General features: G+C 35.6%; 1 protein-coding gene across 3 annotated transcripts in view; it reads left to right on the forward strand.

Annotated features, from left to right (window-relative positions):
* SNX24 (sorting nexin 24) overlaps positions 1-26,331 on the forward strand; it is a 237,203-nt gene that overhangs the window by 207,439 nt on the left and 3,433 nt on the right. For all 3 annotated transcript variants that reach the window (XM_027874283.1, XM_027874285.1, XM_027874284.1), the window contains 3 exons: positions 21,952-22,046; positions 24,147-24,179; positions 24,710-24,774. In XM_027874283.1, coding sequence (XP_027730084.1) covers positions 21,952-22,046; positions 24,147-24,179; positions 24,710-24,774 — 193 coding nt within the window. The remainder of the gene's footprint in view (positions 1-21,951; positions 22,047-24,146; positions 24,180-24,709; positions 24,775-26,331) is intronic.

Raw genomic sequence — 26,331 nt, forward strand, 5'->3', positions numbered from 1 at the left:
TTTAATTGAGAACAACAGTATCATAAAGGAAAACAACTTTTAGAGAATTTCAGTGCTCTGAACAATGGTCTCCCACATCTTTTGGGGTGGTGATGGACCAAGATGCAGAATGAGACATACGTTTTCTGATGGAGAATGTATAAATTTGCTTTGCTTGATTATATTAAACTTTATAAGAATGGGCTTTTATTTGAGAGTGAGACAGTTATAGGAGTGAAAGGGAAAGTACTAGAGGTCAAGAAAAGAAAGAAAAGTGTCAGTGAAATAGTTTTAAAATAAACAGAACAGAGCAGCAGGTAGCTCAGAAATGGACACAATTAGGGTAATATTGGTACTGTATTGTTTAATATATACTTAAAAAGAAAATCTGTACATAATAGAGATTCAGTTCCATACATTTTTTTTCTTTTTTGTAGATGAATATGTGTATATTTGTTGAAGTTTATCAATTTATTATTTTTTTTTTGGCAAGGCAGTCAGGGTTAAGTGACTTGTCCAGGGTCACACAGCTAGTAAGTGTCAATTGTCTAAGGCCGGGTTTGAACTCAGGTCCTCCTGATTTCAGGGCCAGTGCTCTATCTACTGCACCACCTAGCTGGCCCCATTATACATACTTTACATATTTTTTTAAAAAAAAATTTGGGAATAACCAAAAAGAAAAGAATAGATAGTCCAGGACAGAATATGAATGATGATCAGGCAATGGAAATTAAGACAGGAGAAACTGAAACAGTAATGGCTTGATGACTCAGAGAAGAGAGAGTATCAACTAAGAGAGGACAATCAGTAATGTCAAATGCTGCACATAAGTCAAGAAGGATGAGGATTGAGAAGAGGTCATTAAATTTGTCAATTAAGAGATCACTGGTAATTTCAGAAAGAGCAATTTCATTTGAGTGATGAGGTTGGAAGCCAGAATATATAGGGTTTAAAGCATGAAAGGCAAGTGGAGCCAACTAATACAAACTTTTTTTCAGGGAGTTTGATCGATAAAAAGTGAATAAATTGGAAGAGGACATAGAAGTAAATAAGAGCTATCATTTTGTTAATGTTTGTATACACTTTTTTGTTATAGTTTGGAATTTTTGATTATATGCACAATTTTATCTTATTTGGTTATTGGAATGCTTGTTTTTGTTGATAGAGCAGGAACCCGTTATTGTGCAACTCCAGTGGTCCCCAACCAGTCAGTGCTAGGTTATCCCTTATGTCGTATTCTCCTATACTTTGTACAGTCTTGTTTATTTTCAATGAGTTTGAAAATATTTCCATTCCAGAGGGATATAGTTTATGATTTCTTTAATGGCCCAGTTTGGTAGGACATTTTCCCCTTTAATCAGCCCAGTTTTGTTGGAGTTTTTTGTTGGTGGCAGTGGTAGTTGTTCAGTTGTTTCAGTCATGTCTGACTCTTTGTGACCCCATTTTGGATTTTCTTGGTGAAGATACTGGTGGTTTTCATTTCCTTCTTCAGCTCATTTTACCCATATGAAGAAAGTAAGGCAAACAAGGTTAAGTGACTTGCCCAGAGTCACATAGCTAGTAAGTGTCTGAAGCTAGATTTGAACTCGGGAAGATGAATCTTCCTGACATCAGTTCAGAACACTATCCACTGCATCATGTAGCTTAGTTTCTTCTAATTACCCAAATGCTGATTTCTACTTACCTTCTATATTCTCTTCTCCTACTGAGTTATACACACTGTGTATACTTTCCTAAATAATATCTTTGGTGCTATTTTTTTATTGGCAGTTTAGTTCATATAATTTTAATCATGTCTTGGTTTTCCATACCAAATTTTCCACAAAAATCACTTTTTAAAATCAGAGAGAGATTTTGTAAATCCCTAGTGAACCAGAGGCAGTACAGAAGATTCTTCTTTGCCTTACTTAGGAATGTAGTAACACTTTCTTACTTCTCTGAGAACCCTTAGGATTCTTCAAGCAAGAATGATAACATTTAATTTCCTGAACATTTTTTAGAAATATAGACTTTTAGATAAGTAATTCAGTGCTAGAACCAAGCTTAGATTTAGTTTCAGAGTTTGTTCTAAGAGAAGTAATAGAGTAGTCTCCATGCATTCCTAAGATTCAACTCTCAGGATAGAACTGAATTTTTCTCTTATTACAAGCTGACTTTCCTGCTTATATATTTTTTTCCTGCTATCACATTCATAGTCTCCCTTGGTGTTCCCTTTTGACTACTATTAACTCATTGTTCTTTTGCCGCCTGTATATTTTCCCTAAACGTTTTCATTGACTGTGCATATTTTCTTTTTGGTCCCAGTCTGAGGTCAGAGGTTCATTCCCCACCCTTCTTTGTCATTTCCTATGTAGATTTGTTTTTAACTTTAGTTCCTTGAACGCTCCATAAGGGCCACTTTTCATTCTTCATATTATTTCTCTTAGGACTTGTTAGAATCATCTTGATAATAGTTTCCTCTCTAACCATCTCCCACCTTCATATGTTTTATTATTCTGTGTACTATGGATTTTATCTTCCAAACTTCTTGAACTGGTATGGAATTTTTATTGGCTAATTTTCTGGTAAAATTATTAGTTAAATGGTGGATAGCATTTCAGCAGGAACAATTAACATTCAGTTATTTTACCTGGAAAACTATAAATTGATAATTAAACTTCAGTAGCTATTTTTTAAGAGACTAGCATGCTGCCCAAAGATCAAAACTATTGGGGTACGAACTCAGTATTTGACAAAAACTGTTGGGGAAACTAGGAAACAGTCCAACGGAAACTAGTTATAGATCAACTCTCACAACGTGTACCAAGCCACATTACAAATGAGTACATGATTTAGATATAAAGGCATCATAAACAAATCTTAGAAACATCATAAATAAATTAGAGGAATGTGAAAGAAAATATCTGTCAGATCTCTGGATTGGGAAAGAGTTCATGACCGAACAGGAATATAAAGGTTCACAGAAGGGAAAATAGATAAAGTTGATTATATAAAATTTAAAAATTTATGCAAAAGCAAAACTAATTCAGCTAAAATTAGAAGAAAAGCAAGGAAATGGAGGTGGGAGTGTGGATCTTTGCTTCAAATTTTCCTAATAAAGATCTACTTTCTAAGATATATAAGGAAGTAAATCAAAATTAAAATAAGAGCCATTCCCTAAATGATAAATAATCAAAGGACATTAATTGGCAGTTTTTAGGGGAAGAACTCCAAGTTATCAATAGCCATATGAAAAAATGCTCTAAATCATCAATCTAAATCTCTAATTAGAGAAATGCAAATTACAATAACTCTGAGGTACTACCTCACACCCATCAAATTAACAGAGCTAACAAAAAAGGAAAATGATGAATATTAGAGCAGCTATAGGAAAATTTTATGTTGGTGCATTATTTGTGGAACTTTGAACTGGTCTACCCATTCTAGAGGGCAATTTAGAACTATGCCCAAATAGTTGTTAAACTGTGCATATCCTTTGATTCCCCAAAATTAGTATTAAGTGTATATTCCAAAGAGATCAAAGAAAAAGGAAGAAGATCTCTATGTACAAAAATATTTATAGCACCCTTTTTTTTGTTGGAAACTGAGGGGGTGCCCATCAATTGGGAAATAACTGAACAAATTATGGTATATGAATGTAATGAAATACTCCTGTGTCTCTCCACGCCCCATGCCCCCCCCACTTTGAGAGGCAATTCAGGTTAAATGACTTGCCCAGGGTCACACACTTGGATATGTGTCTGAGGCTGGATTTGAACTCAGGTCCTCCTGACTCCAGGGCTGGTGCTCCATGCACTGCTCCACCTACTGTTCCCTATTGTACTTTAAAAAAAATAGTGAAGGGGTTGGTTTCAGAGAAGCATGGGAAAACTTGTATGAATTAATGCTAAGTAAAGTGAATAGAAACAGTCCTGTTTATACAGTAACAATATATTGTAAAGACAAACATTTTTGAAAGACTTAGGAACTCTGATCAACACAATGACCAACCACAGTTCCATAGGACTCATATGATAAATCACGCCACCTACTACCAGATAGAGAGATAATGGATTCAGAGTGCAGATTGAGCCGTAAGTTTTATTTTTTTAATTTAATTTAATTTTTAATTTATGAAATAAAACTAGCATTTACATAACATGGAATAAAAAAAAGATAATTGCACAGGAAACTGCAAATCTGTTATGTGTAACTTGCTATTCCTTTTAAATATGTAGTAAAATTATCATGTAAATTGTTTACCCTCCCCAATATGGCCAATGCAGGAATTTGCTTTTCTTGATTATATACATGAGAAGGAAGTAGGAGTCAAAAAATAAAATATAAAGATGAAATAAAATAAAGACCTAAAAATAAAATGAAATTGAATTAAAAAAAAAATCATGAAACACCTATTTCTGTGTGGTCAATTCTTATGGTGGTATGCTACTAATTTGAAATTTATCCATCGTTTCTAGGAGATGGCTTAATTTTTCTTTTAGTGGCCTGTAAACAAAAAGATTGCTAAGCAATCTTAGTGTTATGAAGATTATTGGAGAAATGTTTAAACTAGTAAAGAGAACAATTTGTTTTCAAACACCTTAAGCACTTTAGAATCTTCTTGTCATATATATCTATATTTGATACTTCTGTGAGCCTGTGATCTCATTCATGTGAATACTCCCTCCAGCAAAGCAGATTACGACCCCTTAATGCCTTCCCTATATTATGCAATTCTTGTCTCTGACTTCCTATAATTGTTGGAAATGTTCATTTAAATCTCTTTGCATTGTGTAACTACCAATGGAGTGTGTAGACTGTCCACTGATTACACTTTGCTCATTTTTTCTGGTCATACATTTCCCTAATAAAGTTTTTGAAATTTCTCCTATGCAGTTCCTTATTTATAAAATGTTGCAGTCTGCTTATGACCACTCTGTGCATCTCTGTTGCCCTTTGGATGATACTCAACTTCAGTCCTTCACAAACAGTGATACTTCATGACAGCTGTACATTACCCCAAAAAAAATTGTGATTAGGAAGGGAATCTTGGGGTCATTAAAAGAACTTCACAATTGCTTACTAAACAGACATATTGTGCTAGGCTAGGCTGATTATATGTTAACACAAATCCCCTAAGAATATCTCCTAGGCAACTAGTTTAAGTTATCATCTATGCTATAAAGTAATAAAAATACAATTAAAAAACTACCTTCCCTTAAAATCCTAGTCAAGTACTTTATCTTGTTACTAAGATGACTGTAGGTTCTGCAAGGTTATGCCAGATAAACACAAATTGGAGAGATTTTTTGAGTATAAACTAGTTCTGGAGGGCAGCTAGGTGGCTCAATGAATAGAGCACCAGCCCTGGAGTCAGGAGGACCTGAGATCAAATTTGGCCTCAGATACATAACATTTACTAATTGTGTGACCCTGGGTAAATCACTTAACCCCATTGCCTAGGAATAAACAAACAAACTAGTTCTGGGACTGTGTGTTGTCAAAAAATCTCATGTTCCTAAACAGTATTGTAGTGGAAAAAGCATGAACTGGGAATCAGGACATCTGAGTTTTATTTCCAGTATCCCTAAAATGAAGGTATTAGGCTAGATAATGTCTACAGTCCCTTCTGGCTCAAAACTTCTATCTTTTTAAGTGTAATGTTGTGTTTCTTTTGTGTGGATTTGGGGGAGTACATTAGTGGAAGAAATTAAATCAGTATCTTCAGTTAGTTTTTATGTATTAAGAACAATTAAAGTGAATTGAAAACCTCAAGGAAAGGGAGGCAGAAATTCTGTGAAGTAAAGAAAATAAATTTCAATAAAACAAATTTCAGTAAGTTTAATGTGAAATATATTAAGTGTTGCAACATATGCAGTGTTTCTCTTTAAAGAAAAAAAAAGAATGGGTATGTTCAGATCACATATTCCAGTTTATATTTTATGAAAGAGATTAGTCTCATGTTGTTGAGATACTGTTACTTTTGAGAACTCATGGAAGACAGAAGAGAAAATATTTAATAATAAAATGTTTCACAATTATGTCAACACTGCTTTTAAGTTTTGTTTTATACATTGTTCATTAGGACTAGGAAAAAAGGGAGGGAAACACATGTGTGCGTACGCACACGCACGCGCACACACACACACATACACACACACACACACACACACACACACACACACACACAGAGGCTTTGGGGTAAAGAAGTAAGAAGCGAGAGTCCAGAAATACTGTAAAAGACCTTAGCCTCAGCCCAAGAATGGAACCAATGACGTAGCACAATGAGTACTTAACACTGAATGACTAATTTATGTAGCCTTCCCCAGCTGCTCTATACCTGCATTAGAAATAAGGAGAGAGGAAACATTGGTGTTAAATTGGATTAGCAAGTTCCCAAGGGATGCTCAGTTAACTGTATTTTGCCATGCTTTTTTGTTACACCTTTTCAATGACTTCACATTCCTTTTGGCAAATCTCTCTATTACTGTGAGCCTCTCTGCTAATACATTTTATTTTCATAGATCTTTTGAATTATTTACCTTGGTAGTACACCGTCTTTTTTCCCTTTCAAAATAGCTAATGATGCCAAAAGAGACAATATAGCAAATGATTAGACTCACAGAAGTACAGAGTATCCAGCTGGGGTGGTTGCATATTAGGCAGAAAACAAGTATGGTGATGGATTCTTTTTTTTTTAATTATGAATTTGGTTACTTATAAACATTTTGGTAAAAAAAAAAGAGTGAAATATGCAAGAAATTGGAAACTTAATAAGTTTGTGAGAAATACACCTGGAACTTAAATTATGAAACACAAAATTCGAATGACAGGCTGGATAGAATTTAATATATCTAGGGTAACAATCCTAATCTCAAATAAGGCAATAGCAAGAGTATACACGGTTGAAAGAAATAAGAATCAGAAAAAGAAATCAAAGTTACCAACTGTAACATGAAAAAATGTTCTTAAGTCAGTAGTGATTAGAGAAGTGCAAATTAAAATAATTCTGAGATACCACCTCACATATCAGAATGGCTAATATGACAGAAAAGAAAAATGACAAATGTTGGAGAGGATGTGGAAAAATAAGGTCACCCTAAAAAAATAGGGCCTTTGTTGGTGGAGTTGTGAACTGATCCAGCCATTCTGGAGAGCAATTTGGAACTATGCTCAAAGGGCTATACAACTGTGCATACCCTTTGATCCAGCAATACCACTACTAGGTCTGTATCTCAAAGAGATAGAAGAAAAAGGAAAAGGATCTATATGTACAAAAATATTTATAGCAGCTCTTTATTGGTGGGAAAGAATTGGAAATTGAGGAGATGCCCATCAATTGGGCTGAACAAGTTTTGATGTGTGATTTTAATGAAATACTATTGTGCTATAAGAAATGACAAGCAAGATTTTTTCAGAAAATTTTTTCAGAAAAACCTGGGAAGACTTACATGAACTGGTACAAAGTGAAATGAGCAAAACCAGGAAAACATTGTACTCAGTAACAGCAATATTGATCACTATCAACTGTGAATGACTTAGCTATTCTCAGCAATACAATGACCCAAAACAATTCTGAAGGACTTAAAATGAAAAAATGCTATTCACCTCCAGAGAAAGGACCAATGGAGTCTAAATGCAGATTGAAACATACTTTCTTAACTGTTTTTTTTTTTGTCTGTGTTTTCTTTTGAAACATGGCTAATATGAAAATGTGTATGAATATGTGTAGTCATACAAAATCTATATAATCTATTTAAAATTGTTTGCCTTTCTAAAGGGGTAGAGGGAGGGACTGGAGGTAAGGAAAGAATTTGGCTCTCAAAAATTAAAAAAAAACTAATGCTAAAAAATTTTGTTTACAAGTAATTGAGAAAAAATTTTAAAAAATGAATGGAGATTACATTATGCATAAATAGATGATTATATATACACACATATGCAATATGTACAGATAACATGCATGTAACTGAACTACATAACATCTGAGTACTTGGTCTGGACTAAGCCTTCCTCATGCCAGTCCCTTGGGAGTTTGGGCTCAATATAGAAACAAAATGAGACATTGTAGGTCATTCAGCACTTAACAAAAGGTGATTTACTTAGCCAGAAGTAGGACGGTATATTCAACAAGGCTAGGCACTGAGGACACCTTGAGTTGATTTAGCTAAGTGAACTTTTCTTACCTGAGACCCATTATGGTCTGCCAAGCATCAGAGAGCTCCTCATGGCTACTTTGTATTCAAACAACCAGGAAATGATGTCAGCAACCTGAGCTTTTAGTCCATTGCCAACCAGGTCTTAAGGATGGTCTCTGTACCTTTTATGAAAAAACTAACCCAAGTTGTGTGGGAGCAGCAATTAGGATATTGCTCCTACCACATTACTAAAAAAAAAAGTTAATTGAACTACATAGAAAAGTAAGCATCAAAACAATCCTTATTAGTGGACATTAGTGTGCTCCTTTCAGACTGAGAAAAATCTAACAAAAACATAAACAAGAACTAAAGTAACTGGATAGAACTCTTGGAAAAGTTAGATGTGATAGACCTCTAGTAATTAATGAATAAGAATAGAAAGGAGTATAACCATATCTCACCTTTACAAAAATTAACGAAGTACTAGAGCATAAAAACTTCACGACCAAATGAAGAAAAGCATTTAAAGAAAGCATTTATATTTAAATAGAGACTCAGTAATATAATTTTTAAAAGTGTGTCAAAGAAGAAATCATAGAAACAACAAATAATTGCATCAAAGAAAATTAAGACTAGCTCTGCAAATTTGCGAGATACAGCCAAACTAGTCTTTAGGGAGAAAATGTATATTTCTAAACCCATTCATTACCATAAAAGAGGAACAAGATATGAGGGAATTGGGCATTCAATTTTTAGAAAAAAAATTAAATATTAATAAAATGAAGAAAATTGGAAAAAATGACTAAAAGTAGGAGTTGTGTTTTTTAAAAGCCTAGTAAAATAGACAAACCATCAGTTAATTTGATTTTTTTTTTAAAGACAAAAGCCAAACTACCAAAGTCAAAGAAAAAAAGGGGGGAAATTCACTATAAAGAGCAAATAAATATTCTCCCCATTATATGCTAACAAAATAGCTAAATGCAAAACACCTTGATAAATAGACCAAAAAAATAGACAATTTAAACAATCTTTTAAAAAATGGAATGAGCCATAAATCAATTCCCAAAACTAAAAATCCCCAGTACAAGATGGATTTATAAATTAATTCTTTCAGATATTCAAAAAAGTATTAACTCCATTTCTTTCTATGAAACACATATGATCCCAATATTTACATCAGGGAAATCTATCTTTAATGAAAATATATTTGCAAATATTTCACAAAGGACTATGAAAAAGTCTACAGCAGCATATTCAAAAGATTATTCACTATAGTTAGATTGGATTTTTACCAGGACTGCAGAGTTGATTCAGTATTAAGAAAATGTAAACATAATAAAACATTAATAACAAAAATGCTAAAATCCACGTCAATAGAGGCAAAATACCTTATCAAAACACAGCATTCATTTATGTTAAAAGCTCCATTAAGAATGAGATTAAGCATACTTTTCCCTTAATATAGTAAGCAATGTCTTTTATGAGCCAAGATTACCATTGTCTCTAATGGAGAGATGTAGAGGTCTTTCCAGTAAGAGCCGAGGTAAAGCAAGAATGTCCATTGTCACTGTTATTTTTACATGTAGTTCTAGAAATGCTAGCTGTAGCAATAAAATAAGAAAAAAAAAATGAAAACAATAAGCATAGGAAAAGATAAAACTAAGTTATGACTTTTTTTTCAGATGACATTATGGAAAAAGAAGTAGTGATAGTGATGTCACTAAAAATAGAAAATAATGTCAATGAAACATTTTTTCCAAATGCTCAAGAGGTCAGAATGAAGTTCAGAAAGAAGCTAAGGCAAACAGGTAGCTTTGGAGTTACTATGTTGAATTCTTTGTTAAATTCATAATAATCAAGAAATTTTTAAAAATACAGACCATATTGAAATATCAGGGAGTTCACCTACTAAAATACATCCAAATCTTATGTGAATATTACTGCAAATTACTCTCCAAAGAAAGAAAAGAAAATTTAAATAATTAGGTCATATACCTGCTCATAGTTAGGCTGGGCCAACGTAACAAAAATGATGATATTACTTAAAATATTTTACAAATTTCATGTCTTATCACAGATTAACAAAAGGTCATTTTGTAGGACAATTTATCTGGAAGAATAACAGGTGAAAATATAAAGAAAAATGATGACAAATTGTAAAAGCTGTTATCACCACTCTTTGTTACTGTTAAAAAATAGAAAATCTGATTAAAAGAGCAGGTTAGGTAAACAAAATTCAGAAATAATTTAACAGTAGAATCGTACTTGAAAAATCCAAAGATACCACCTACTGTGCTAAAGACTTCTTTTTTGATAAAAACTGCTGGGAAAACTGGAGAAAAGTGTACCTGGAAACTAGGTGTGGAACAACAACTTATTTCATATACCACAATAAACTTCAAATGGATACATGACCTAAATATAAAACTGTTCCTATTATAAGCAAATTAGAGGTGTGTAGAGGGAGCTATCTTTAGTAACTTGCCTAAAGAAGAAATAGAAATGATTATAAATGACATACATACACTTCCATTTTTTCACACAGGCATACATGGTCATTTTTGAGACTAGTCTATTGTGCTAGATTTTAACTCTTCTTTGGATCATTCCAGGTAGAAAGTGGATAAATAAAAGATTATAGACTCTAAAGCACCCTAAAAGCTTATGGTTCTCAGCCCCCAAGGAGAGTGACACTGCTGCCTACTTACAGTAGCAAAGAGGTATTGATTTTCTTCCTTCCCTGTTTTTAGCCGCACCTCTGAATGAAGCCTAGTATGAAGGATCTCTCAGTGAAGAGAAAAAAAACTGTCATGAACTCTTTCACCTTAATATTGGGCTTTTCAAACCAAACCAGATAGAAAGAGAAAGGGCTTTAAGGACTCTTAGAAACTCTACTACTTAATTCACTGCATAGCTTTTTGTGCACCCTGTTTTTTTTTTTTAAGAAACTATGGTAGACAATGGGGAGAAATGTATTTTTTAAATGTTTGAAGAAAGAATAAAGGAATCCAATCAGTGAAAACAATACAGCCTTGTGCAGTGATCTTAGAAGGTTAGCAAAGTGTTCTTGTTCAAGTTTTCAACAAGATGTTCAGATACTGTTATAATTGGCTGCTGAGTAGGTTTGGACCTAACTAGAATGCCAGTGTTCGATTTCAGAGTGTCCTCTGTGAAGATGTGTCACCATTTATGCTGGCTTTAGTGACAATTTTCTAAAATGGAAACTCGTGGGAAATCATTACAGTGTTTATATGTCTCCCTTGTCGGACAGCATTATCTTGTGATATTTTATCAGTGTTTTCCACTGCATGATGGCATCTAGCTAAGGTTAAGACAGAACAAGTCCCTCTGTAATTTTGTGACTATATTTTACTTAGTGAAGAAGAAAAGATAACTGACAATTAAGTACTTGGGAAGTCACTAAAAGAACATATGCAACTAATCAATGGTATCCTCCGGGAACATGATTTTATAAAGCTGATAAGGTAGAAAAATTGGGATTTTATGATTTGTGTTACGTGATAATAATTTCACCTTTTCAAGAAAAAAGACATTTCTAGTGGAGTAAATATTGGGCTCTCAAGGAACATGGTCTATTTGCAAGGCTTTTATTTTTCCACTCAACCATTTATTGAACAAAGAAATTATTTATAAATTCTCTTTTCTAGTATGTGAGTTTGGTACTCTTAAGAAATAGCCAAATTTTGCTAACTCCTTTTTTGTGCCACTTCAGGCAATGAGAACTAATATTCTTATGAAAATGGTATAATTTGAGAAGAATAATTAACATTTTTGTTTCTAGTTCTTAAACCTTGTTGTTGTTGTGGTCGTTCAGTTGTTTCAGTTGTGTCTGACTCTTCATGACCTCTTTTTGAGGGTTTTCTTGGCAAAGATACTGGAGTGGTTTACCATTTCCTTCTCCAGTTCATTTTACAGATGAGGAACTGAGGCAGATGGGGTTAAGTGACTTGTGCAGGGTCATCCAGCTAGTAAGTATTTGAAGCTAGATTTAAACTCATGGAGATGAGTCCTCCTGATTTCAAGCCCAGTGTTCTATCCCCTAAGAAACTAACTTAGTTTTAATATTTGATAGCCATTAGCTACGTTGGAAAGTTTAAATGTACCTCTAAACCTTTTTAAATCAAGTCCAGTCTTCATTGTGTTTCTTGAATAACTGAATAAATAAGTGATTGAAAATTAAAAAAAAATCTCTCACTCAGTATTTATTAAGTGAATACTATGTGCTAGGTATTGTGCTGTGCACTGGTGATACATAAAGACAAAAGACAGTCCTTGCCCTCAAGGAGTTTACTATCTAATGTCTAAAACAATGAGCAAACCACTATGTATAACCAAGCCATTTACAGGATAAATGGAAATAATAGAGGAAAAGAACAAGAATTAAGGGGAAAGGCTTCCTGTAGAAGGTGGGATTTTAAGCTGAGACTTAAAGGAAACTGGGAGGCAAAGATGAGGAGGAAGAGCATTCTAAACATGAGGGAAAGCCAGCAAAAATGCAATGTTGGGAGGTAGAATGTCTTGTTCAAGGAACAAGGAGGCCAGTGTCACTGGTTTGAAGAGTAGTTTGGGAGGAGGAGGGAAGTGGACAGTGCATAAAGTATAAGTGGACTGAAAGGATGGGGAAGGCTAGGCTTTGAAGGACTTTGAACTTAAAGCATTCATTAAGTGTTGGTAATACAAATATAAAAATAAGACAGTCTTTCCTCAAGGAATTTGCATTCTAATGGGGGAAATAATACATGGAGGGCAGTGATTGCCAAGGAAGAGAGTTTGCGTCTAGAGAGGCACAGGGATGGCAAATCGTTCCCCAGAGCAGCCTATTGACCTGACTTTTCCAGCAGCAAGATAATATTGGTTTGATCACTGATCCCAGAGCAAGAGAAAATGTGGAATGGAAGTAGAGAGGAAGGAAAGGGAGGTTAAGCATATGGCAGATGGCAAAAGGACTCAGGCTGGATGGGATTTGAAGTTTGATCTGGTCTGGTCTGGGGCTAGCTAGATAGTCTAGTGAATTTCCACTTCATTTGCCAATCAAGATCACTGCTAGGGCAGGAGTTACAAAGCTGAGTGGAATGAGTCCCAGGGACTTACTAGAGTCATGATTTTTGGAGGTCCAGGTCAGAGACTACAATTCCACGTAAGGCAGCAACAGGGCCAATGGCAAGATGGTTCGGGTGGACAGCTTGATGGGATGTGGAACGCTATGGAACAAGCAGTATCTGCCATATAGACTAGATAAATTTTTTCTTAAACGGTGTTGAAACCATGCTCAAATCAAATGGGTCAGGCAATTAACATAGCTTTCTGGTGGTCTAAGCACAAAAGCTAATCCATGAGGAGACAGGAGTTGTTTTTTCTCAGGCCACACCAGCACTCTAGCATGGCCAAGACGGAGGAAGGGAAACAGTGCCTAACTGAACTATGCTCTGTCCTTGCTGAATATCCTTTCCAAGTTATGGTTAAGTAAGTGTAGTCTCTTTTCATTTCAGTTTCAAAACTGAAGCATTGTTCTGACCTGAATCTTACCCAAACTGGAATAGATAGATAGATTGCACTCATTCACCAATCAAGCCTGCTCAGCTCCAGGTTGGAATTTCCAAAGTTGAATGGATTAAGATTATTATTAATAATCTTGGGGCAGCTAGGTGGCACAGTGGGTAGAGCACTGGCCCTGGAGTCAAGAGGACCTGAGTTCAAATCCGGTCTCAGACCAGACAATTGACACTTACTGGCTATGTGATCCTGGGCAAGTCACTTAACCCTATTGCCTAGGCCCCCCCCCCCAAAATTAAAAAACAATAATCTCTTTTTAAGCCTGTAATACACTACCAAATATTGAATTACATAGTATATTTGAATTCATTCTATCCCTCATTACTACAAGATTATTTCATAACATTTTTCTCAAGAGCTGCTGATAGGTGTTTGAAATCCAGGATAGTTATACTTTTATAAGATGCCTTCATTCGACAATAAAATAAATAACCACTTATTAAGCAAATATGTGTGCAAAGCACAATTCCACATGCTCTAAGAGAGGTATGAAAATAAGACATGGTTTCTGCCCTCAAGAAATTAGTTTTGTGGATATCTATGAATCCACCTTTTTATGGTTATTTCATTGCCCCAGCTTACTTTACAAACAACAATAATCCACATTTACTTTAAGATTTATTAAGCACTTTTCTCATAACAGTCCAATGAAATAGCTAGTACAAGTATTATTTTCCCCATTTTGCCATTAAGTAAAATGAGGCTCAGAAGTTTAAGGTGCTTACTATGGTTATGCAAGTATGTTAAGAGAGCAGGAATTTGAAACCAGGAATCCTAACTCCATTGGTAATAGAACTTCTACTCTTTGCCATTGTCTGTTTATAGATAAATAGATATAATGAATATGTACCTATTATATGTTTTTATTTTATGGTTCTAACCATAGAAATGGAAAATGACGTCTCCATCATCCTCAAAGTAACCTTTCATATACTTATAGATCACTATTTATACATCCTTCTACTTTCTTGTCTCCAGAGAGGCATCATGGTGTTATAGAAGTCGGAACACCTAGATTTCAGTACTGTCTTTTATACTTAACAGTTAGTTGCGCAATATGTGGAGATATGGAAATAATAGTAAACTGCTTTCCAGTGCTTTGTATTAAAAAAAACAAAAACCAAACAATCTTGAACAACCCTAACCAATGAAACTCTCCTCTCAGCCAAAAATTTTAATCAGCAGTATAGAGAACTGTTACTATTAAATCTAATAGCACATTAGTCAATAATATTTGAACTGACAAAGTAAAGAACGAAACCAGAAGTCAAGCATCTTTTTTGGAGGGCCGGCATACTGTGTGGTACCATACATGGAGGACATTAAGCTCCAGACAAAGTTCAATAATTTAATAGATGTTTATTAAACACCTACTATATGCATTGACCTGGGCACTGGGTATATAAAAATAAATCTTTGCTCTCTAGAAGTATACATCCTAATGGTAAGTGGGGAGCAAGAAGAGAACATCTAAAGAAACAAAAAATACTCATACTAGGGGAATGTGATAAATGTGAAGGAGGAATTTAAGGAATATCTGGAAAGCTTTTTGGAGGAAGTGAAACCTGAATTGGGCCCTGGAAGAGGAAAGGAACTTCATCTGATAGAGATGAGACAAGGCAGTCCATTCCGTGAATGATAAATGATTTGAACAAAGAAATGAACACAATAGAGGTCAATATACAGTTTGGTTAGAAGAATGTTAGGGGTGAACCTGACCCTGTTGGTTGTGAGGTTTAGTGTGGGACAAAATGAAACATCTGGTCACTAAACGCTTAATCTACCTAGCCCTACCATAGAAAGGATATATAATAGAACTTAGCTTTGATAGACCCCACTTCCATGCCTTGTGGAAACTCATCTCTTCAGTAGGATTTACTCAAATGGCCTTGCATATCCAACAAGTCCAAAGAGCACTTAACCCCTGTAAGTGGAACCTTGCATGCAGGTGACCAGGAAGCCATATCAAGACAGCCAGAATCTCCATTTAGAAACTTTATCAAGGGAGATACAGCTTAAACCTTGCCCCACCCCTGGCATCAATCAAGTTCCAGTATTATTTAGGGAAAATTTAGCCTAATCCATGTGAAGAAAGGGAGCAGGGGAGTGGAGGAGAAGAGAATATATCCTGATAGATATTAACCCTATCGTATATCACCCTATGGTGGCAATGTCTTAAGAATCTTCCAGAGGATAATTCTCAAATTAGCTTTCCTCAATCTTTTTTCCAGATCTATTGTTTTTCCAATGAAATATTTCATAGTTTCTTCTATTTTTTTTCATTGTTTTGATTTTGTTGTATTGTTTCTTGATGTCTCATGGAGTCATTAATTTCTACTTGCCCAATTCTAATTTTTAAGAAGTTGCTTTCTTCCATGAGCTTTTGTACTTCTTTTTCCATTTGGCCAATTCTGCTTTTTCAGGAGTTATTTTCATCAGCGAAGTTTTGTACCTCTTTTTCCATTTGGCTAATTCTCTTTTTTTAAGATGTTATTTTCTTCAGTATTTTTTGTGCCTTTTTAAGAGTTTATTGTCTTTTCATAATTTTGCTCCTTTGCTCTCATTTCTTTACCTAATTTTTCCTCTACCATTCTTATTTTGAAAATCAATTTTAGCTCTTCTGGAATTCTTGTTGGGCTTGTATACAATTCACTTTCCTTTGGGGCTTTGCTCATAGCTATTTTGACTTTATTGTCTTTTGAATTTGTGTCTTGACCTTCTCTGTCACAATAGTAGCTTTTTTATGTTCAGGTTCTTTTTTGTTGTTTCATTTTTCTAGCCTATTTCTTGATTTTGAACTTTCTGTTAAAAGTTGGGCTCTGTTCCTGGCAAGAGGGGAGGGGGTGGTGGAGGGTGTGTATTGGGAAGAAGGGTCACTGCCCCAAGCTTTATACCTTTTCATAGTGCTGTTTTTAGAGCTAGTTCTGGGAGTTTGGAAGTTTTCAGTGCTTCCAGAGTGATGTGATCTGGGGAGAGGTATCGTCACTGCTCTCCTGGTCTTTGCTCTGATACTTACCGTGGAAGGGACCCTGGTCCCTTTAGATTGCAATTGATACTACTCCTCTGGGCTCTTGCTCCTTTGGGACCAGAAGTGATACTGTTCCTCAGGGCTCTACCTCCCTTGGGATGGGAAATGATATTGTTCCTCAAGTCCTTTGCTCTTTTTGGACAGGAAGTGATACTGCTCTTCAGTGCCCCCATCCCTTGTAAGTGAAAGTGATACTGCTCCTTAGGGCCCTCCTCCTTCTTGATTGAAAGCACTGCCCTCTTCCCTTCAACTGTGAACCAGAAGTAGATATAGGTAATGGAATTGCTAAATAGTGTTTGGTCCCATGTCTAATTTAGCACAGGGGTTCCTTGTTATATTTTTCTTACCAATTGCCAGGTCCTTTTACTGTCTCTAGCTTTAGAGCTTCTGAAGCTGCTACTGCTTCTGTCACTACCACCTAGTCAAACCATTGGTGTTTCAATCATGTGGACTTGGGCCAAGCCTTCACCCCTGTGTAACAGATCTCTCCTTTCAACCTCCTAAGTTGTCTTGGGCTTGAAAAATGTCTCACCCTGACCTTTTGTTGACTTTGCCACTCCAGATTTTGATTCAAATCATTATTTTAGAGTTGTTTGGAGGGGAATGTTGGGAGAGGTCAGTTGAGTGCTTCTTCTACTCCACCATCTTGGTTTTGCAGATCACTTACTGTGCAGAAGAATTATTTTCAATAGGATCTTTTCAAATGCATTTAAGGTTTTTTGTTATTCTTTGCTTTTTAAAGTATTTTTGTTTGTTTTTTATTGATCGTTAGTTACTTGAGGGTGGTGAAACAAAGAGACTTAAAGCTGAAGCATGAGAAATGGCTAATCAAAAATGAAGATAAAGCATCCCTGAAATTAAAATCTGTGACTGTAGGAACTTTTTCATTCATACGTTTTTGGTCTAGATCTGATATCATTTGTATGGGGAGTGTCCATTTTAGAAACTTCATCCACTGATGCATTTGGGTAACTTGTAGGCATAGAGTAGTATACTTCAAAATGTGGGCCATGGCATGATCCCGAGCAGTGCCTGACAGCCACTTAGAGGATGGCAAGATAGATTGTATCTCAACGTCCCAGTGATAGCCAGAGAGGGAGCTTGTCTTAGTGCATTCACACCTACCCTTATGTTCAAATGCTCCCCAATTTCATCCTTGCTCTCTGTTATGCAAGCTATCAGCCTCTCTCCTTTTGAGCCAAGTATCGAACCTTCAGGCCAGCTGCAACTTAACCACCACTGGATACCCACAGCAGTATCTGTGTATATACCATTTTGAAATCATCCCCTGCAGTGCTCACTCCTTCTACCCCAAATTACCTAATGGCTGCATCAGACAGTTCTCAAAGGATGAGTTGAGTGCTTCATGACAAGGACTTGTGAGTGACAACCCTCTCATCCCCTTTTTACTTTGGGTGTATCAGGATGGATGAATTATAATCAGCATCTTTTCCTCACAAACATATGCCTCATCATCTCATCCTGTTTAAATCTCTGTTCGTGTGTATATATAATTTACAAATAAGGAAATATATGCATATTGGGGGTACATACTAAAAAATTTTTATTTACATGTTTATATGATCAAAAGAATTTGGAGATCACTGTCTCAGAGAGTTATGTGCTTGATACTGAGATGTTAAGCAACATGCTCTTGGGTCACATAGTGACTTGAGAATACAGGAGTGTGTACATTCTCTCCTGCACAGCATTTTGGGGCACACTTTCTCCTATAACACTTTGGTCCTAGAGGGAGTTGGCTCAGACTTAATATAGTCTCTCCATAGGATTGACATCACCAAGTTCACATTCAAAGGTGTGAACTTCATCAGTTGTTGCAGTTGCTGCATGGACCCTTATCTTAGCTACTACTGACCTGGGTCCTGAACCTTACTCCTTACTCCTTAGTTGCAAAGCTGGACTTGCTAGCCAAAAGCTGTATCACAGGCTTCATTCCTGGACTTCCTGATGGCCTATTCTCCTGCCTTTTAGAACTTACAAGGTCATAACCTCCAGACTCTACCTAAAACAAAAGAGAAATACAAAGGCAAAGGGCCAAGGCCTCTTCCCTTACAATATCGTCTTCTTACACTGTAATTCTGCCGTGCTAGAAGTAGTCAAATAGAGAGAAGGATTAGGCTTTGAACAACTAAACCCTTTTAAATGTCCCATTCTCTTCTCCCTCCTCCCCACCCCCCACTCTGGCCATGTTGTCAAAAAAGTTCCTCTTCACCATGTGATTAGGTGATTGGAATCAGTTACAGAGTGTCTGCACAAAGTCCACATGGGAACTATAACAACTGAGTAGTCCACACATTTTCATAATGCCTAGGCTCAATCCCTCCTTACACTTATCATGTACACAATTGGCTTCATTCAGGCTCAGAGTGAGAATGGTCCAGTCTCTTAAGTTTTAGGAACTTAAATACTGAACAAAGAGAAATTCATATTCCTATGAGTCCTGGAACAACTATAGTTATTGCATCTGACTCCTGGAGCACATCTATAACCCTATAGTGAGGAGTGGGATAGCTCTAAAAAATTTCTGGAAAATGGTGTCTAAGAGACTAAGTTTCATCAAGTTCTGCAAGTAGCACATGTAGGCTACAAGCCAAGGGGATAGAATGCTGGTCTTGTATCAGTCTTTTCAGACTTTCACAGATAATGATCAGTTTCCAGTAAGTTAGGCGTTTTTATACATATCTTGATGAAACTTGAGTGAATTAATATTTATTTTTTTCTCAAAGCTATATCATGTTGTTATAAGTAGAAATGAGGGATAAATATTTTATGTTGGTAATAACATAAAACTTAGCTAAATTTAGCTAATTAAAGTAACCTGTATTGCCATATACATTTATTTTTAATGCTTTTCTAACAAACTTTTCCAGAAAGAACCCAGGAAACTTGTCCCTCTCTACTGGATTGAATAATTATCTATTGAACATTACTTATCACCAGCATAGACTTCCTTCTACCTTCTTTGACATTTTCTTTGTAATTCTTTTATGGAAAAAATTGCAGCATGCTCATTGTACACTAAAAAGTGAATATCCTAAAGTCCTTTTGTCAGAAACTGTTGTCATTATACCTCACCTAAAATAATGCAGCCATACAGTATTCCTCATATTTAGATTTAGAGCTGAAAGGGACTGTGTAGACCTACCTCTTCATTTTAAAAATGAGTAAACTGAGCCATAGAGAGGATTTGCCCAAGGTCTCACAAGTAGTGTCTGAGATGGGATTTCAGCCCAAGTCTGTCTGACTCTCAGTCCAGCACCCTATTCACTATACCATGCTGCCTTTCATTGAGAAAATCAAGTATGTAGAAGCTAGGCAAAATTCATTCCAGGCATGTTGCAATGATGTAGGATGGTGTTAGAGATATAAACAGATTTTTTTTTTGCCTGTCTTCTCTCATTAATGATCACGTTCTGACTGTAACCAGTGCATTGTAAGCCAATCCATCATGAAAAATAAATAATTCACCTTGTTAACATTCCCTAAATCTTGCATTAATAAAACCAGAGTGGCCCTTTGAATACGTGAGAGATGTCTTTTTACACACCACAGTGATGGATGACACATCTTGAGATCCTGGAAATGAAGTAGTTCAGGTCATTTAAAGTGTCCCACACTTGTTATTGATTTAATTTATTTTAAAAGGTGAGGGTAGAGATAAGAATGTTATGCTCCCAACCACCCTCAAAAATAAAATTATTCTGCAAGGTAATTAAATGAATACAGATTTCTTGAGTGGATGATTTTGTGATCCTACCACATTATGTTAGCTTATTCAAGTTGGTGTTTTCTGATGTACTTAAATGACTATCAAAAAATATAAACCCGAATCACTGCAACTTGTCACAAATAATACAACCCTTTGAACTGAATGCATACAGCAGATGGTAATATTTTTTCAAGGATGGTCTGAGAAGTTTGGCTGTTCAAGATGTAAATTCTGGTGACACTGTAAATTCTGTGGAGTTTGGTTCAATTTGTGTATTCTCTCTGTGTTCTTTTAAAAGTTAAGTAAACTCCATATTGCATTACATATTTCCATTGACTTTCACCATAATTTTAGAGATATGTGCCTACTCTAAATATCTGTGCTACAATATATGATAACAATCACACTTAAACATTCTAACATTCATTCATTCAGACATTCATTAACTATTTATTTTATTCAAGGCACTGTTCTTGGTATTTTCATTTCGTGCATCATTTTGCCTTTGTCATTGTGCACCTAACATAATGCCTAGCACATAGTAGATCTTTAATAATTATTTGGCAAAAGGATATCTGATAAATTCCAATCAGAGATCGTGTGGAGAAATTAAACATATAACTGCACAATGACAAAGGCAGTGTGCCTTAATGACTGAACAAATTGATAACTAAGAGATTCAGACTGATTTGTCTGACAAAAACATTTCCAGGGTTGACTAAATTTATAGTAGTATCCCATGATCATTGTATGGAGTGTTTGTTCAAGTGGAGGCATCAGATATGGAAATCCAATTACCTAATCAAATACATATACATTTTTCTGTGTTAAGTTTAGCTTTGTCTAAAAGTACTGCTAGGTTTTTTTTTTGTTTTGTTTTGCCCAGGCAATGGGGTTAAGTGACTTGCCCAGGGTCACACATCTAGTAAGTATTATGTGTCTGAGGCTGTATTTGAACTCAGGCCCTTCTGAGTCCAAGGCCAGAGCTCTATGCACTGCGCCACCTAGCTGCCCCATGTACTGCTAGTTTTTAAGTCTGAGGGGGTTTCTGAAGTATCTCCTGATATTTATGTAAAATGAATCACTGGGATTCCTGGTGGTTGAGGTATGAGAAGCAGTTTAAATTGAATTTGCAAGCAATAACGTTTGTGAATCTGAAAATGGTGAGTAGATAGAAACTTTTGTGAACTATATAGTCTTTTAAGAATATTTCCTGTAGGGACAGCTAGGTGACACAGTGCATAGAGCTCTGGCCTTGGAGTTAGAAGGACCTGAGTTCAAATCCAGTCTCAGACACGTAACACTTACTAGCTGTGTGACCCTGGGCAAGTCACTTAATCCTGATTGTCTCATCAAAAAAAAGCAAAAAAAAAAAAAAAAAGAGAGAGAGAGAGAAGATTTCCTATGACTGATATTTGAAATGGCCTATGGTGTTTTTCTTTCTCTCTCTCTTTTTTTTTAATGGCTTATGGTTTCTAATTCTTACTTCTGTCTCTCATTCTAACTATATTCTGCTTGCATAGGCTGTCATTTTGGAAAATGAGGAGCTTCCGAAATTATTTCTTGATTTTCTAAATGTACGGCATTTACCCTCTCTACCAAAGACAGAAAGTTGTGGGTAAGATTTGTCTTTAACATATTAAATGTGTTTTTGAAGTGTATTTACAGGCATGGGATTTGGCAAAACAGTATAATTAAGAAAATAATTTGAAATGATAGGATTTTCCAAATTAGACATTTAGGTTCATTTTAGAGTGTGATGTAGAGATGTGTGTAGTTAAATTTGATTTTCCCAGAAGTTCATTTTAGAGTTTCCCTTTTGCCTCTGCTTAGACACAGAAGGGGAAAGGGCTTCCTTTTTCCCCTATGTTATCATCCTATCTTCCTTTACTCCTAGTTTTTTACAGTATTCAGTTTTATTTCCAGTTGCATCTAGATAATATGTTGATCTTTACCTAAAGTGGGCCGTCCTCCTACTGCATAGTAGTAACAGTGAGGACAGCTGGCTTTGTGTAGTTTTCATGAGTGAAGTAAAAACTCGTGGATATCACAATAAGGATCAACTCTGTTAGTAACTTAAACTCTCTAGCCCTGAGTTTCCTCAGCTGTAAAGTGAGAGAGGTAGACTAAATGACCTCTAATGTCTCAGCACTAACTCATATGAAATTTATGAGCATACTTACTCTTTCACCTGTATTCATTTGGGGTTAGATAGTAGCCCAGTACCCGTTCAGGATGTAGAGGAAAAAATAGTTCTTTTGCCCCCTACATGTAATTAAGGGTACTCCTCAAAGGCCTCTTAAGAGAGATAGCCATTAAGTCATGCTTATATTTGAGGAAGAATCTGAGCCATTTCAAGATAATGCATTCTTCTACAAATAAGGAAATTTTAACATGTTAGTTAATTGAGCTAATGTCTTTACTTGAAAGATCAGCTAGACGGCTCAGTAGATAGCACCAGGCCTGGAGAAGGAGACCTGAGTTCAAATCCAGCCTCAGATACTGACTAGCTGTGTGTCCCTGGGCAAGTCACTTAACCTCTGTTTGCCTTAATCCACTGGAGAAGATGGCAAACCACTCCAGTTATCTTTGCCAAGAAAACCCCATAGATAGTGTGGTCCATGGGATCACAAAGAGTCTTGGACACAACTGAACAACAAAATTTACCTAAGCTTAGTTATTAAGGCCCCTTACCTACCTCTTTTCCTCTATGAAAATGTTTAAAGAGAGAGAGATTGAGATCCTAAATCTTAGATGCCAGATGACTGGATGGTTGATATCATGAGTAGTTCCAATGAGATCATATTTGAAACAACCCACATACTTCATAGCTTTGTGACCTTGGGCAAATCACTTAACCTGTCTGGTCCTCAGTTTCCTCATCTCTAAAATGAGAGAGTCTGATTTGATGACTTTTCAGATTCCTTTGGACTCTAAGTCTATGGTCCTATGAGTCTCATTGACTATCTTTATATAACCACTCTTCAACAAGTGACCTTCCTGCCTGTATAGCTGTACTCCCTAGGGTGACCCAGCTATACCTGTCAGTCATCATCAGGCCTAAACCATCATTTATAAAGAAAGCCAATTGTCAAAGTCTCTGTAAATCAAAGCAGAGCAGACAGGTTTGCTTTGATTAATCCATACTCAATGGATAACTGCCCTGCTCATTATAACAGGAATTTTGTTAAATCAGAATGATCTCCCTGAACCTTTCCAGTAGTCAACAGAAGGAACACTAAACAAATTACATATTTACTCAGAGGCTTTCACAACTTTGTGCCTTTGTTTATATACCTCAGAACCAGTACCTAGATAATTTTCTTCAAGAGTCATGTATGTTTTAGTGTACATCACCAATACATTTGTGTACAAGAGTTTACTGGGAAGTTAAAATCTGTGTGTTAATATATTTTCATTAAGAGTTGATAGATAGATCATTGTATCTCCAAAACTTTACAGAGAGAATGTTTTGAAACCATCTGTTCTTGATCCAGAGCCAAAATTTGGAGTATTTCCAAGTTATTCTGTTAGGCAAAAATGAAATTCAAGAAAACTCCATTGTTTAGGGTCCAGCTGTGTATTGAAAGTATATAGTTCTTTGATAAATTCTTTATTCTATTTAAAGTATCTCTTACTTCAGTGCTTTGCAAATGCCTACTGTTATTCTTTAATTTATAGACAATGATCTGTTCTCTCCATGCTTTTATTTTTATAGCTCTTTTGAGGAAACAGAATCTGAAGAGTCTAGGTGAGAGCTAATCATGTATTGTGTAAATTCATAGAAGGACTATTATTTACTTAAATATTTTCAATGTTAATAACTTACTTCAGTATCTTGATACTTGGTGGTTTTAGCATACTATTGGTCCCTGTAATAAAAGACACTGAAATAATTAGTTGTATATGAAAGAGTATAGATTCTTACATCATTACATGCAGCTGACAAAAATACTGGTTTGCCAGTTAATTATGCTGCAAAAGAGACAGTTTGGTGGTGTTTTGCTTTGCCTTTAAACTTTTTAATACTTCTTTATAATAAAAATTGTATGTTTGTTTCAAACTGCATGGGCATGGCAATGTTAGTTTGACCTGTCTAAAATTAAACTTGTTACGTAGTTGGAGATATGTCTATGTTACATATAATATATATGTATGTATATATATATAAATACCCTTCTTGACATCATTGCATAGCAGTTTGATCACCTCAAAGCTAGTTTGTAGTATTTTCTGTTTACTCTCCCTTGATACTGACGTTCCTGTTCTTGACCTTTCCAGCAAACTGTCCCACCAGCCAGTGCTGCTGTTCCTAAGGGATCCATATGTCTTGCCTACAGCCAACGGTAATCAGACCTGTCATGTGTTAACAGCTCTTTACTGATCTGACCATGCACCACATAAACCATGTTTTTAATACAGGACTTAGAGAACGACATTGGTCCAGAGCCTAATAATCTGCCAATAAAGTAGTGCTTTTTGTATAACAGACATTTTGAATACAAATTGGAGCAGGTCTTTCATTTTTTTTCCCTCTAACAATATTGTGAAATACAACAATTAACTAAAAATTATTATATTATTTTTTATTGTTTTACCTGTGGTTGACTATGGTTAATTTCATTTTCGGGTTTGAAATAAAAAGGTATAGTTATTTTTAAATGCATTGTTCCTAAAGATTAATCTCTAAATGCAAATGCATCCTGATTTCCATTTAGATAATATTTTTATGTCATTGGTAGCCTTTACAGTTATTTTTTGAAGAATTCCCTTTTAAATAAAATTCATTAGATTAATCGCAAACCACCACCAATTTCAAGAGGATTGGTCAGAAGAAATAATTGCCCTCATTCATTCCTCTGTGTCAGGAATTGTTTCAATTCTCAAACTGTCCACTTAAAAGGCTTTAATAATAATACAGCACGTTATAGTTTACAAAGCTCTTTCATATTCATTATCTTGTTTGATCTTCACAACAACCCTGTGAGTAATACATATATTATTATTGTCATTTTACAGATGAGGAATTAGAAGTGCTGAGACATTGCTTGGCTTGGCCCTAGTTGCACATGCCAGTTAAATGACAGAACTAGAACTAGAATTCAAGTCTCCTGAGTACTAATCCAGTGTTTGGGGTATTATAAAAATGTCCTTTGCATAGTTAGGTAGCACAGTGTATAGAGCACTGCACTTGGAGTTAGGAAGACCTGAGTTTGGATGCAGCTCCATACAGGTACTGGCTGTATGACCCCAAGCAAGTCAGTTAACCTCTCTTAGCCTCTGTTTCTTCATCTATAAAATGGGAGTAATAATAGCACCTACTTCACAGAGCTGTTATGAGGATCAAATGAGGTAACACGCACAGCATTTTTGCAAACTTTAAGATGTATGTATGTATATGTATATATACGTACATGTATTTTATATGTATGTGTGTATACATATATGTATAATATAAATCCTAGCTAGTATTATTTGATATAATCTGTATCTGGCAGGTGGCCAACTAGAAAGAATTGTTGCTACCTTACTTTTAACAGTATCTTTATCTATATTCCAGCTATGTTTAGGTCCATATGTTAACAATGTTCAGACTAAAAGCCCTATAACACTGTGGAGAATAAAAAGATAACTGTGTACTAGAGTAGTCCAGTTTCTTGAGTGAGGTTAGACTTGTATTGGACTTTGAAGAAAGTGTAGGCCTCAGATTGGCAGAGAGGCATCATAAAGACATTCCCAAAAGGGGAACAAGGTGGAACAAAGGCAAAAAAGGCAGGAATGAGTATGGAGTATTAATAAGCCTGTTAGCAAGTGCTTGCCTTGTTGATGTTGAGGAATAGTGGAGAATGAGGTGAAATGAGTAATGTTGGACTAGATGATGGAGGGCCTCAAAAACAGAAAAT

This window comes from Vombatus ursinus, unplaced genomic scaffold (genome assembly GCF_900497805.2).
Source record: "Vombatus ursinus unplaced genomic scaffold, bare-nosed wombat genome assembly UNPS02014807.1, whole genome shotgun sequence".
Lineage (NCBI taxonomy): Eukaryota > Metazoa > Chordata > Mammalia > Diprotodontia > Vombatidae > Vombatus > Vombatus ursinus.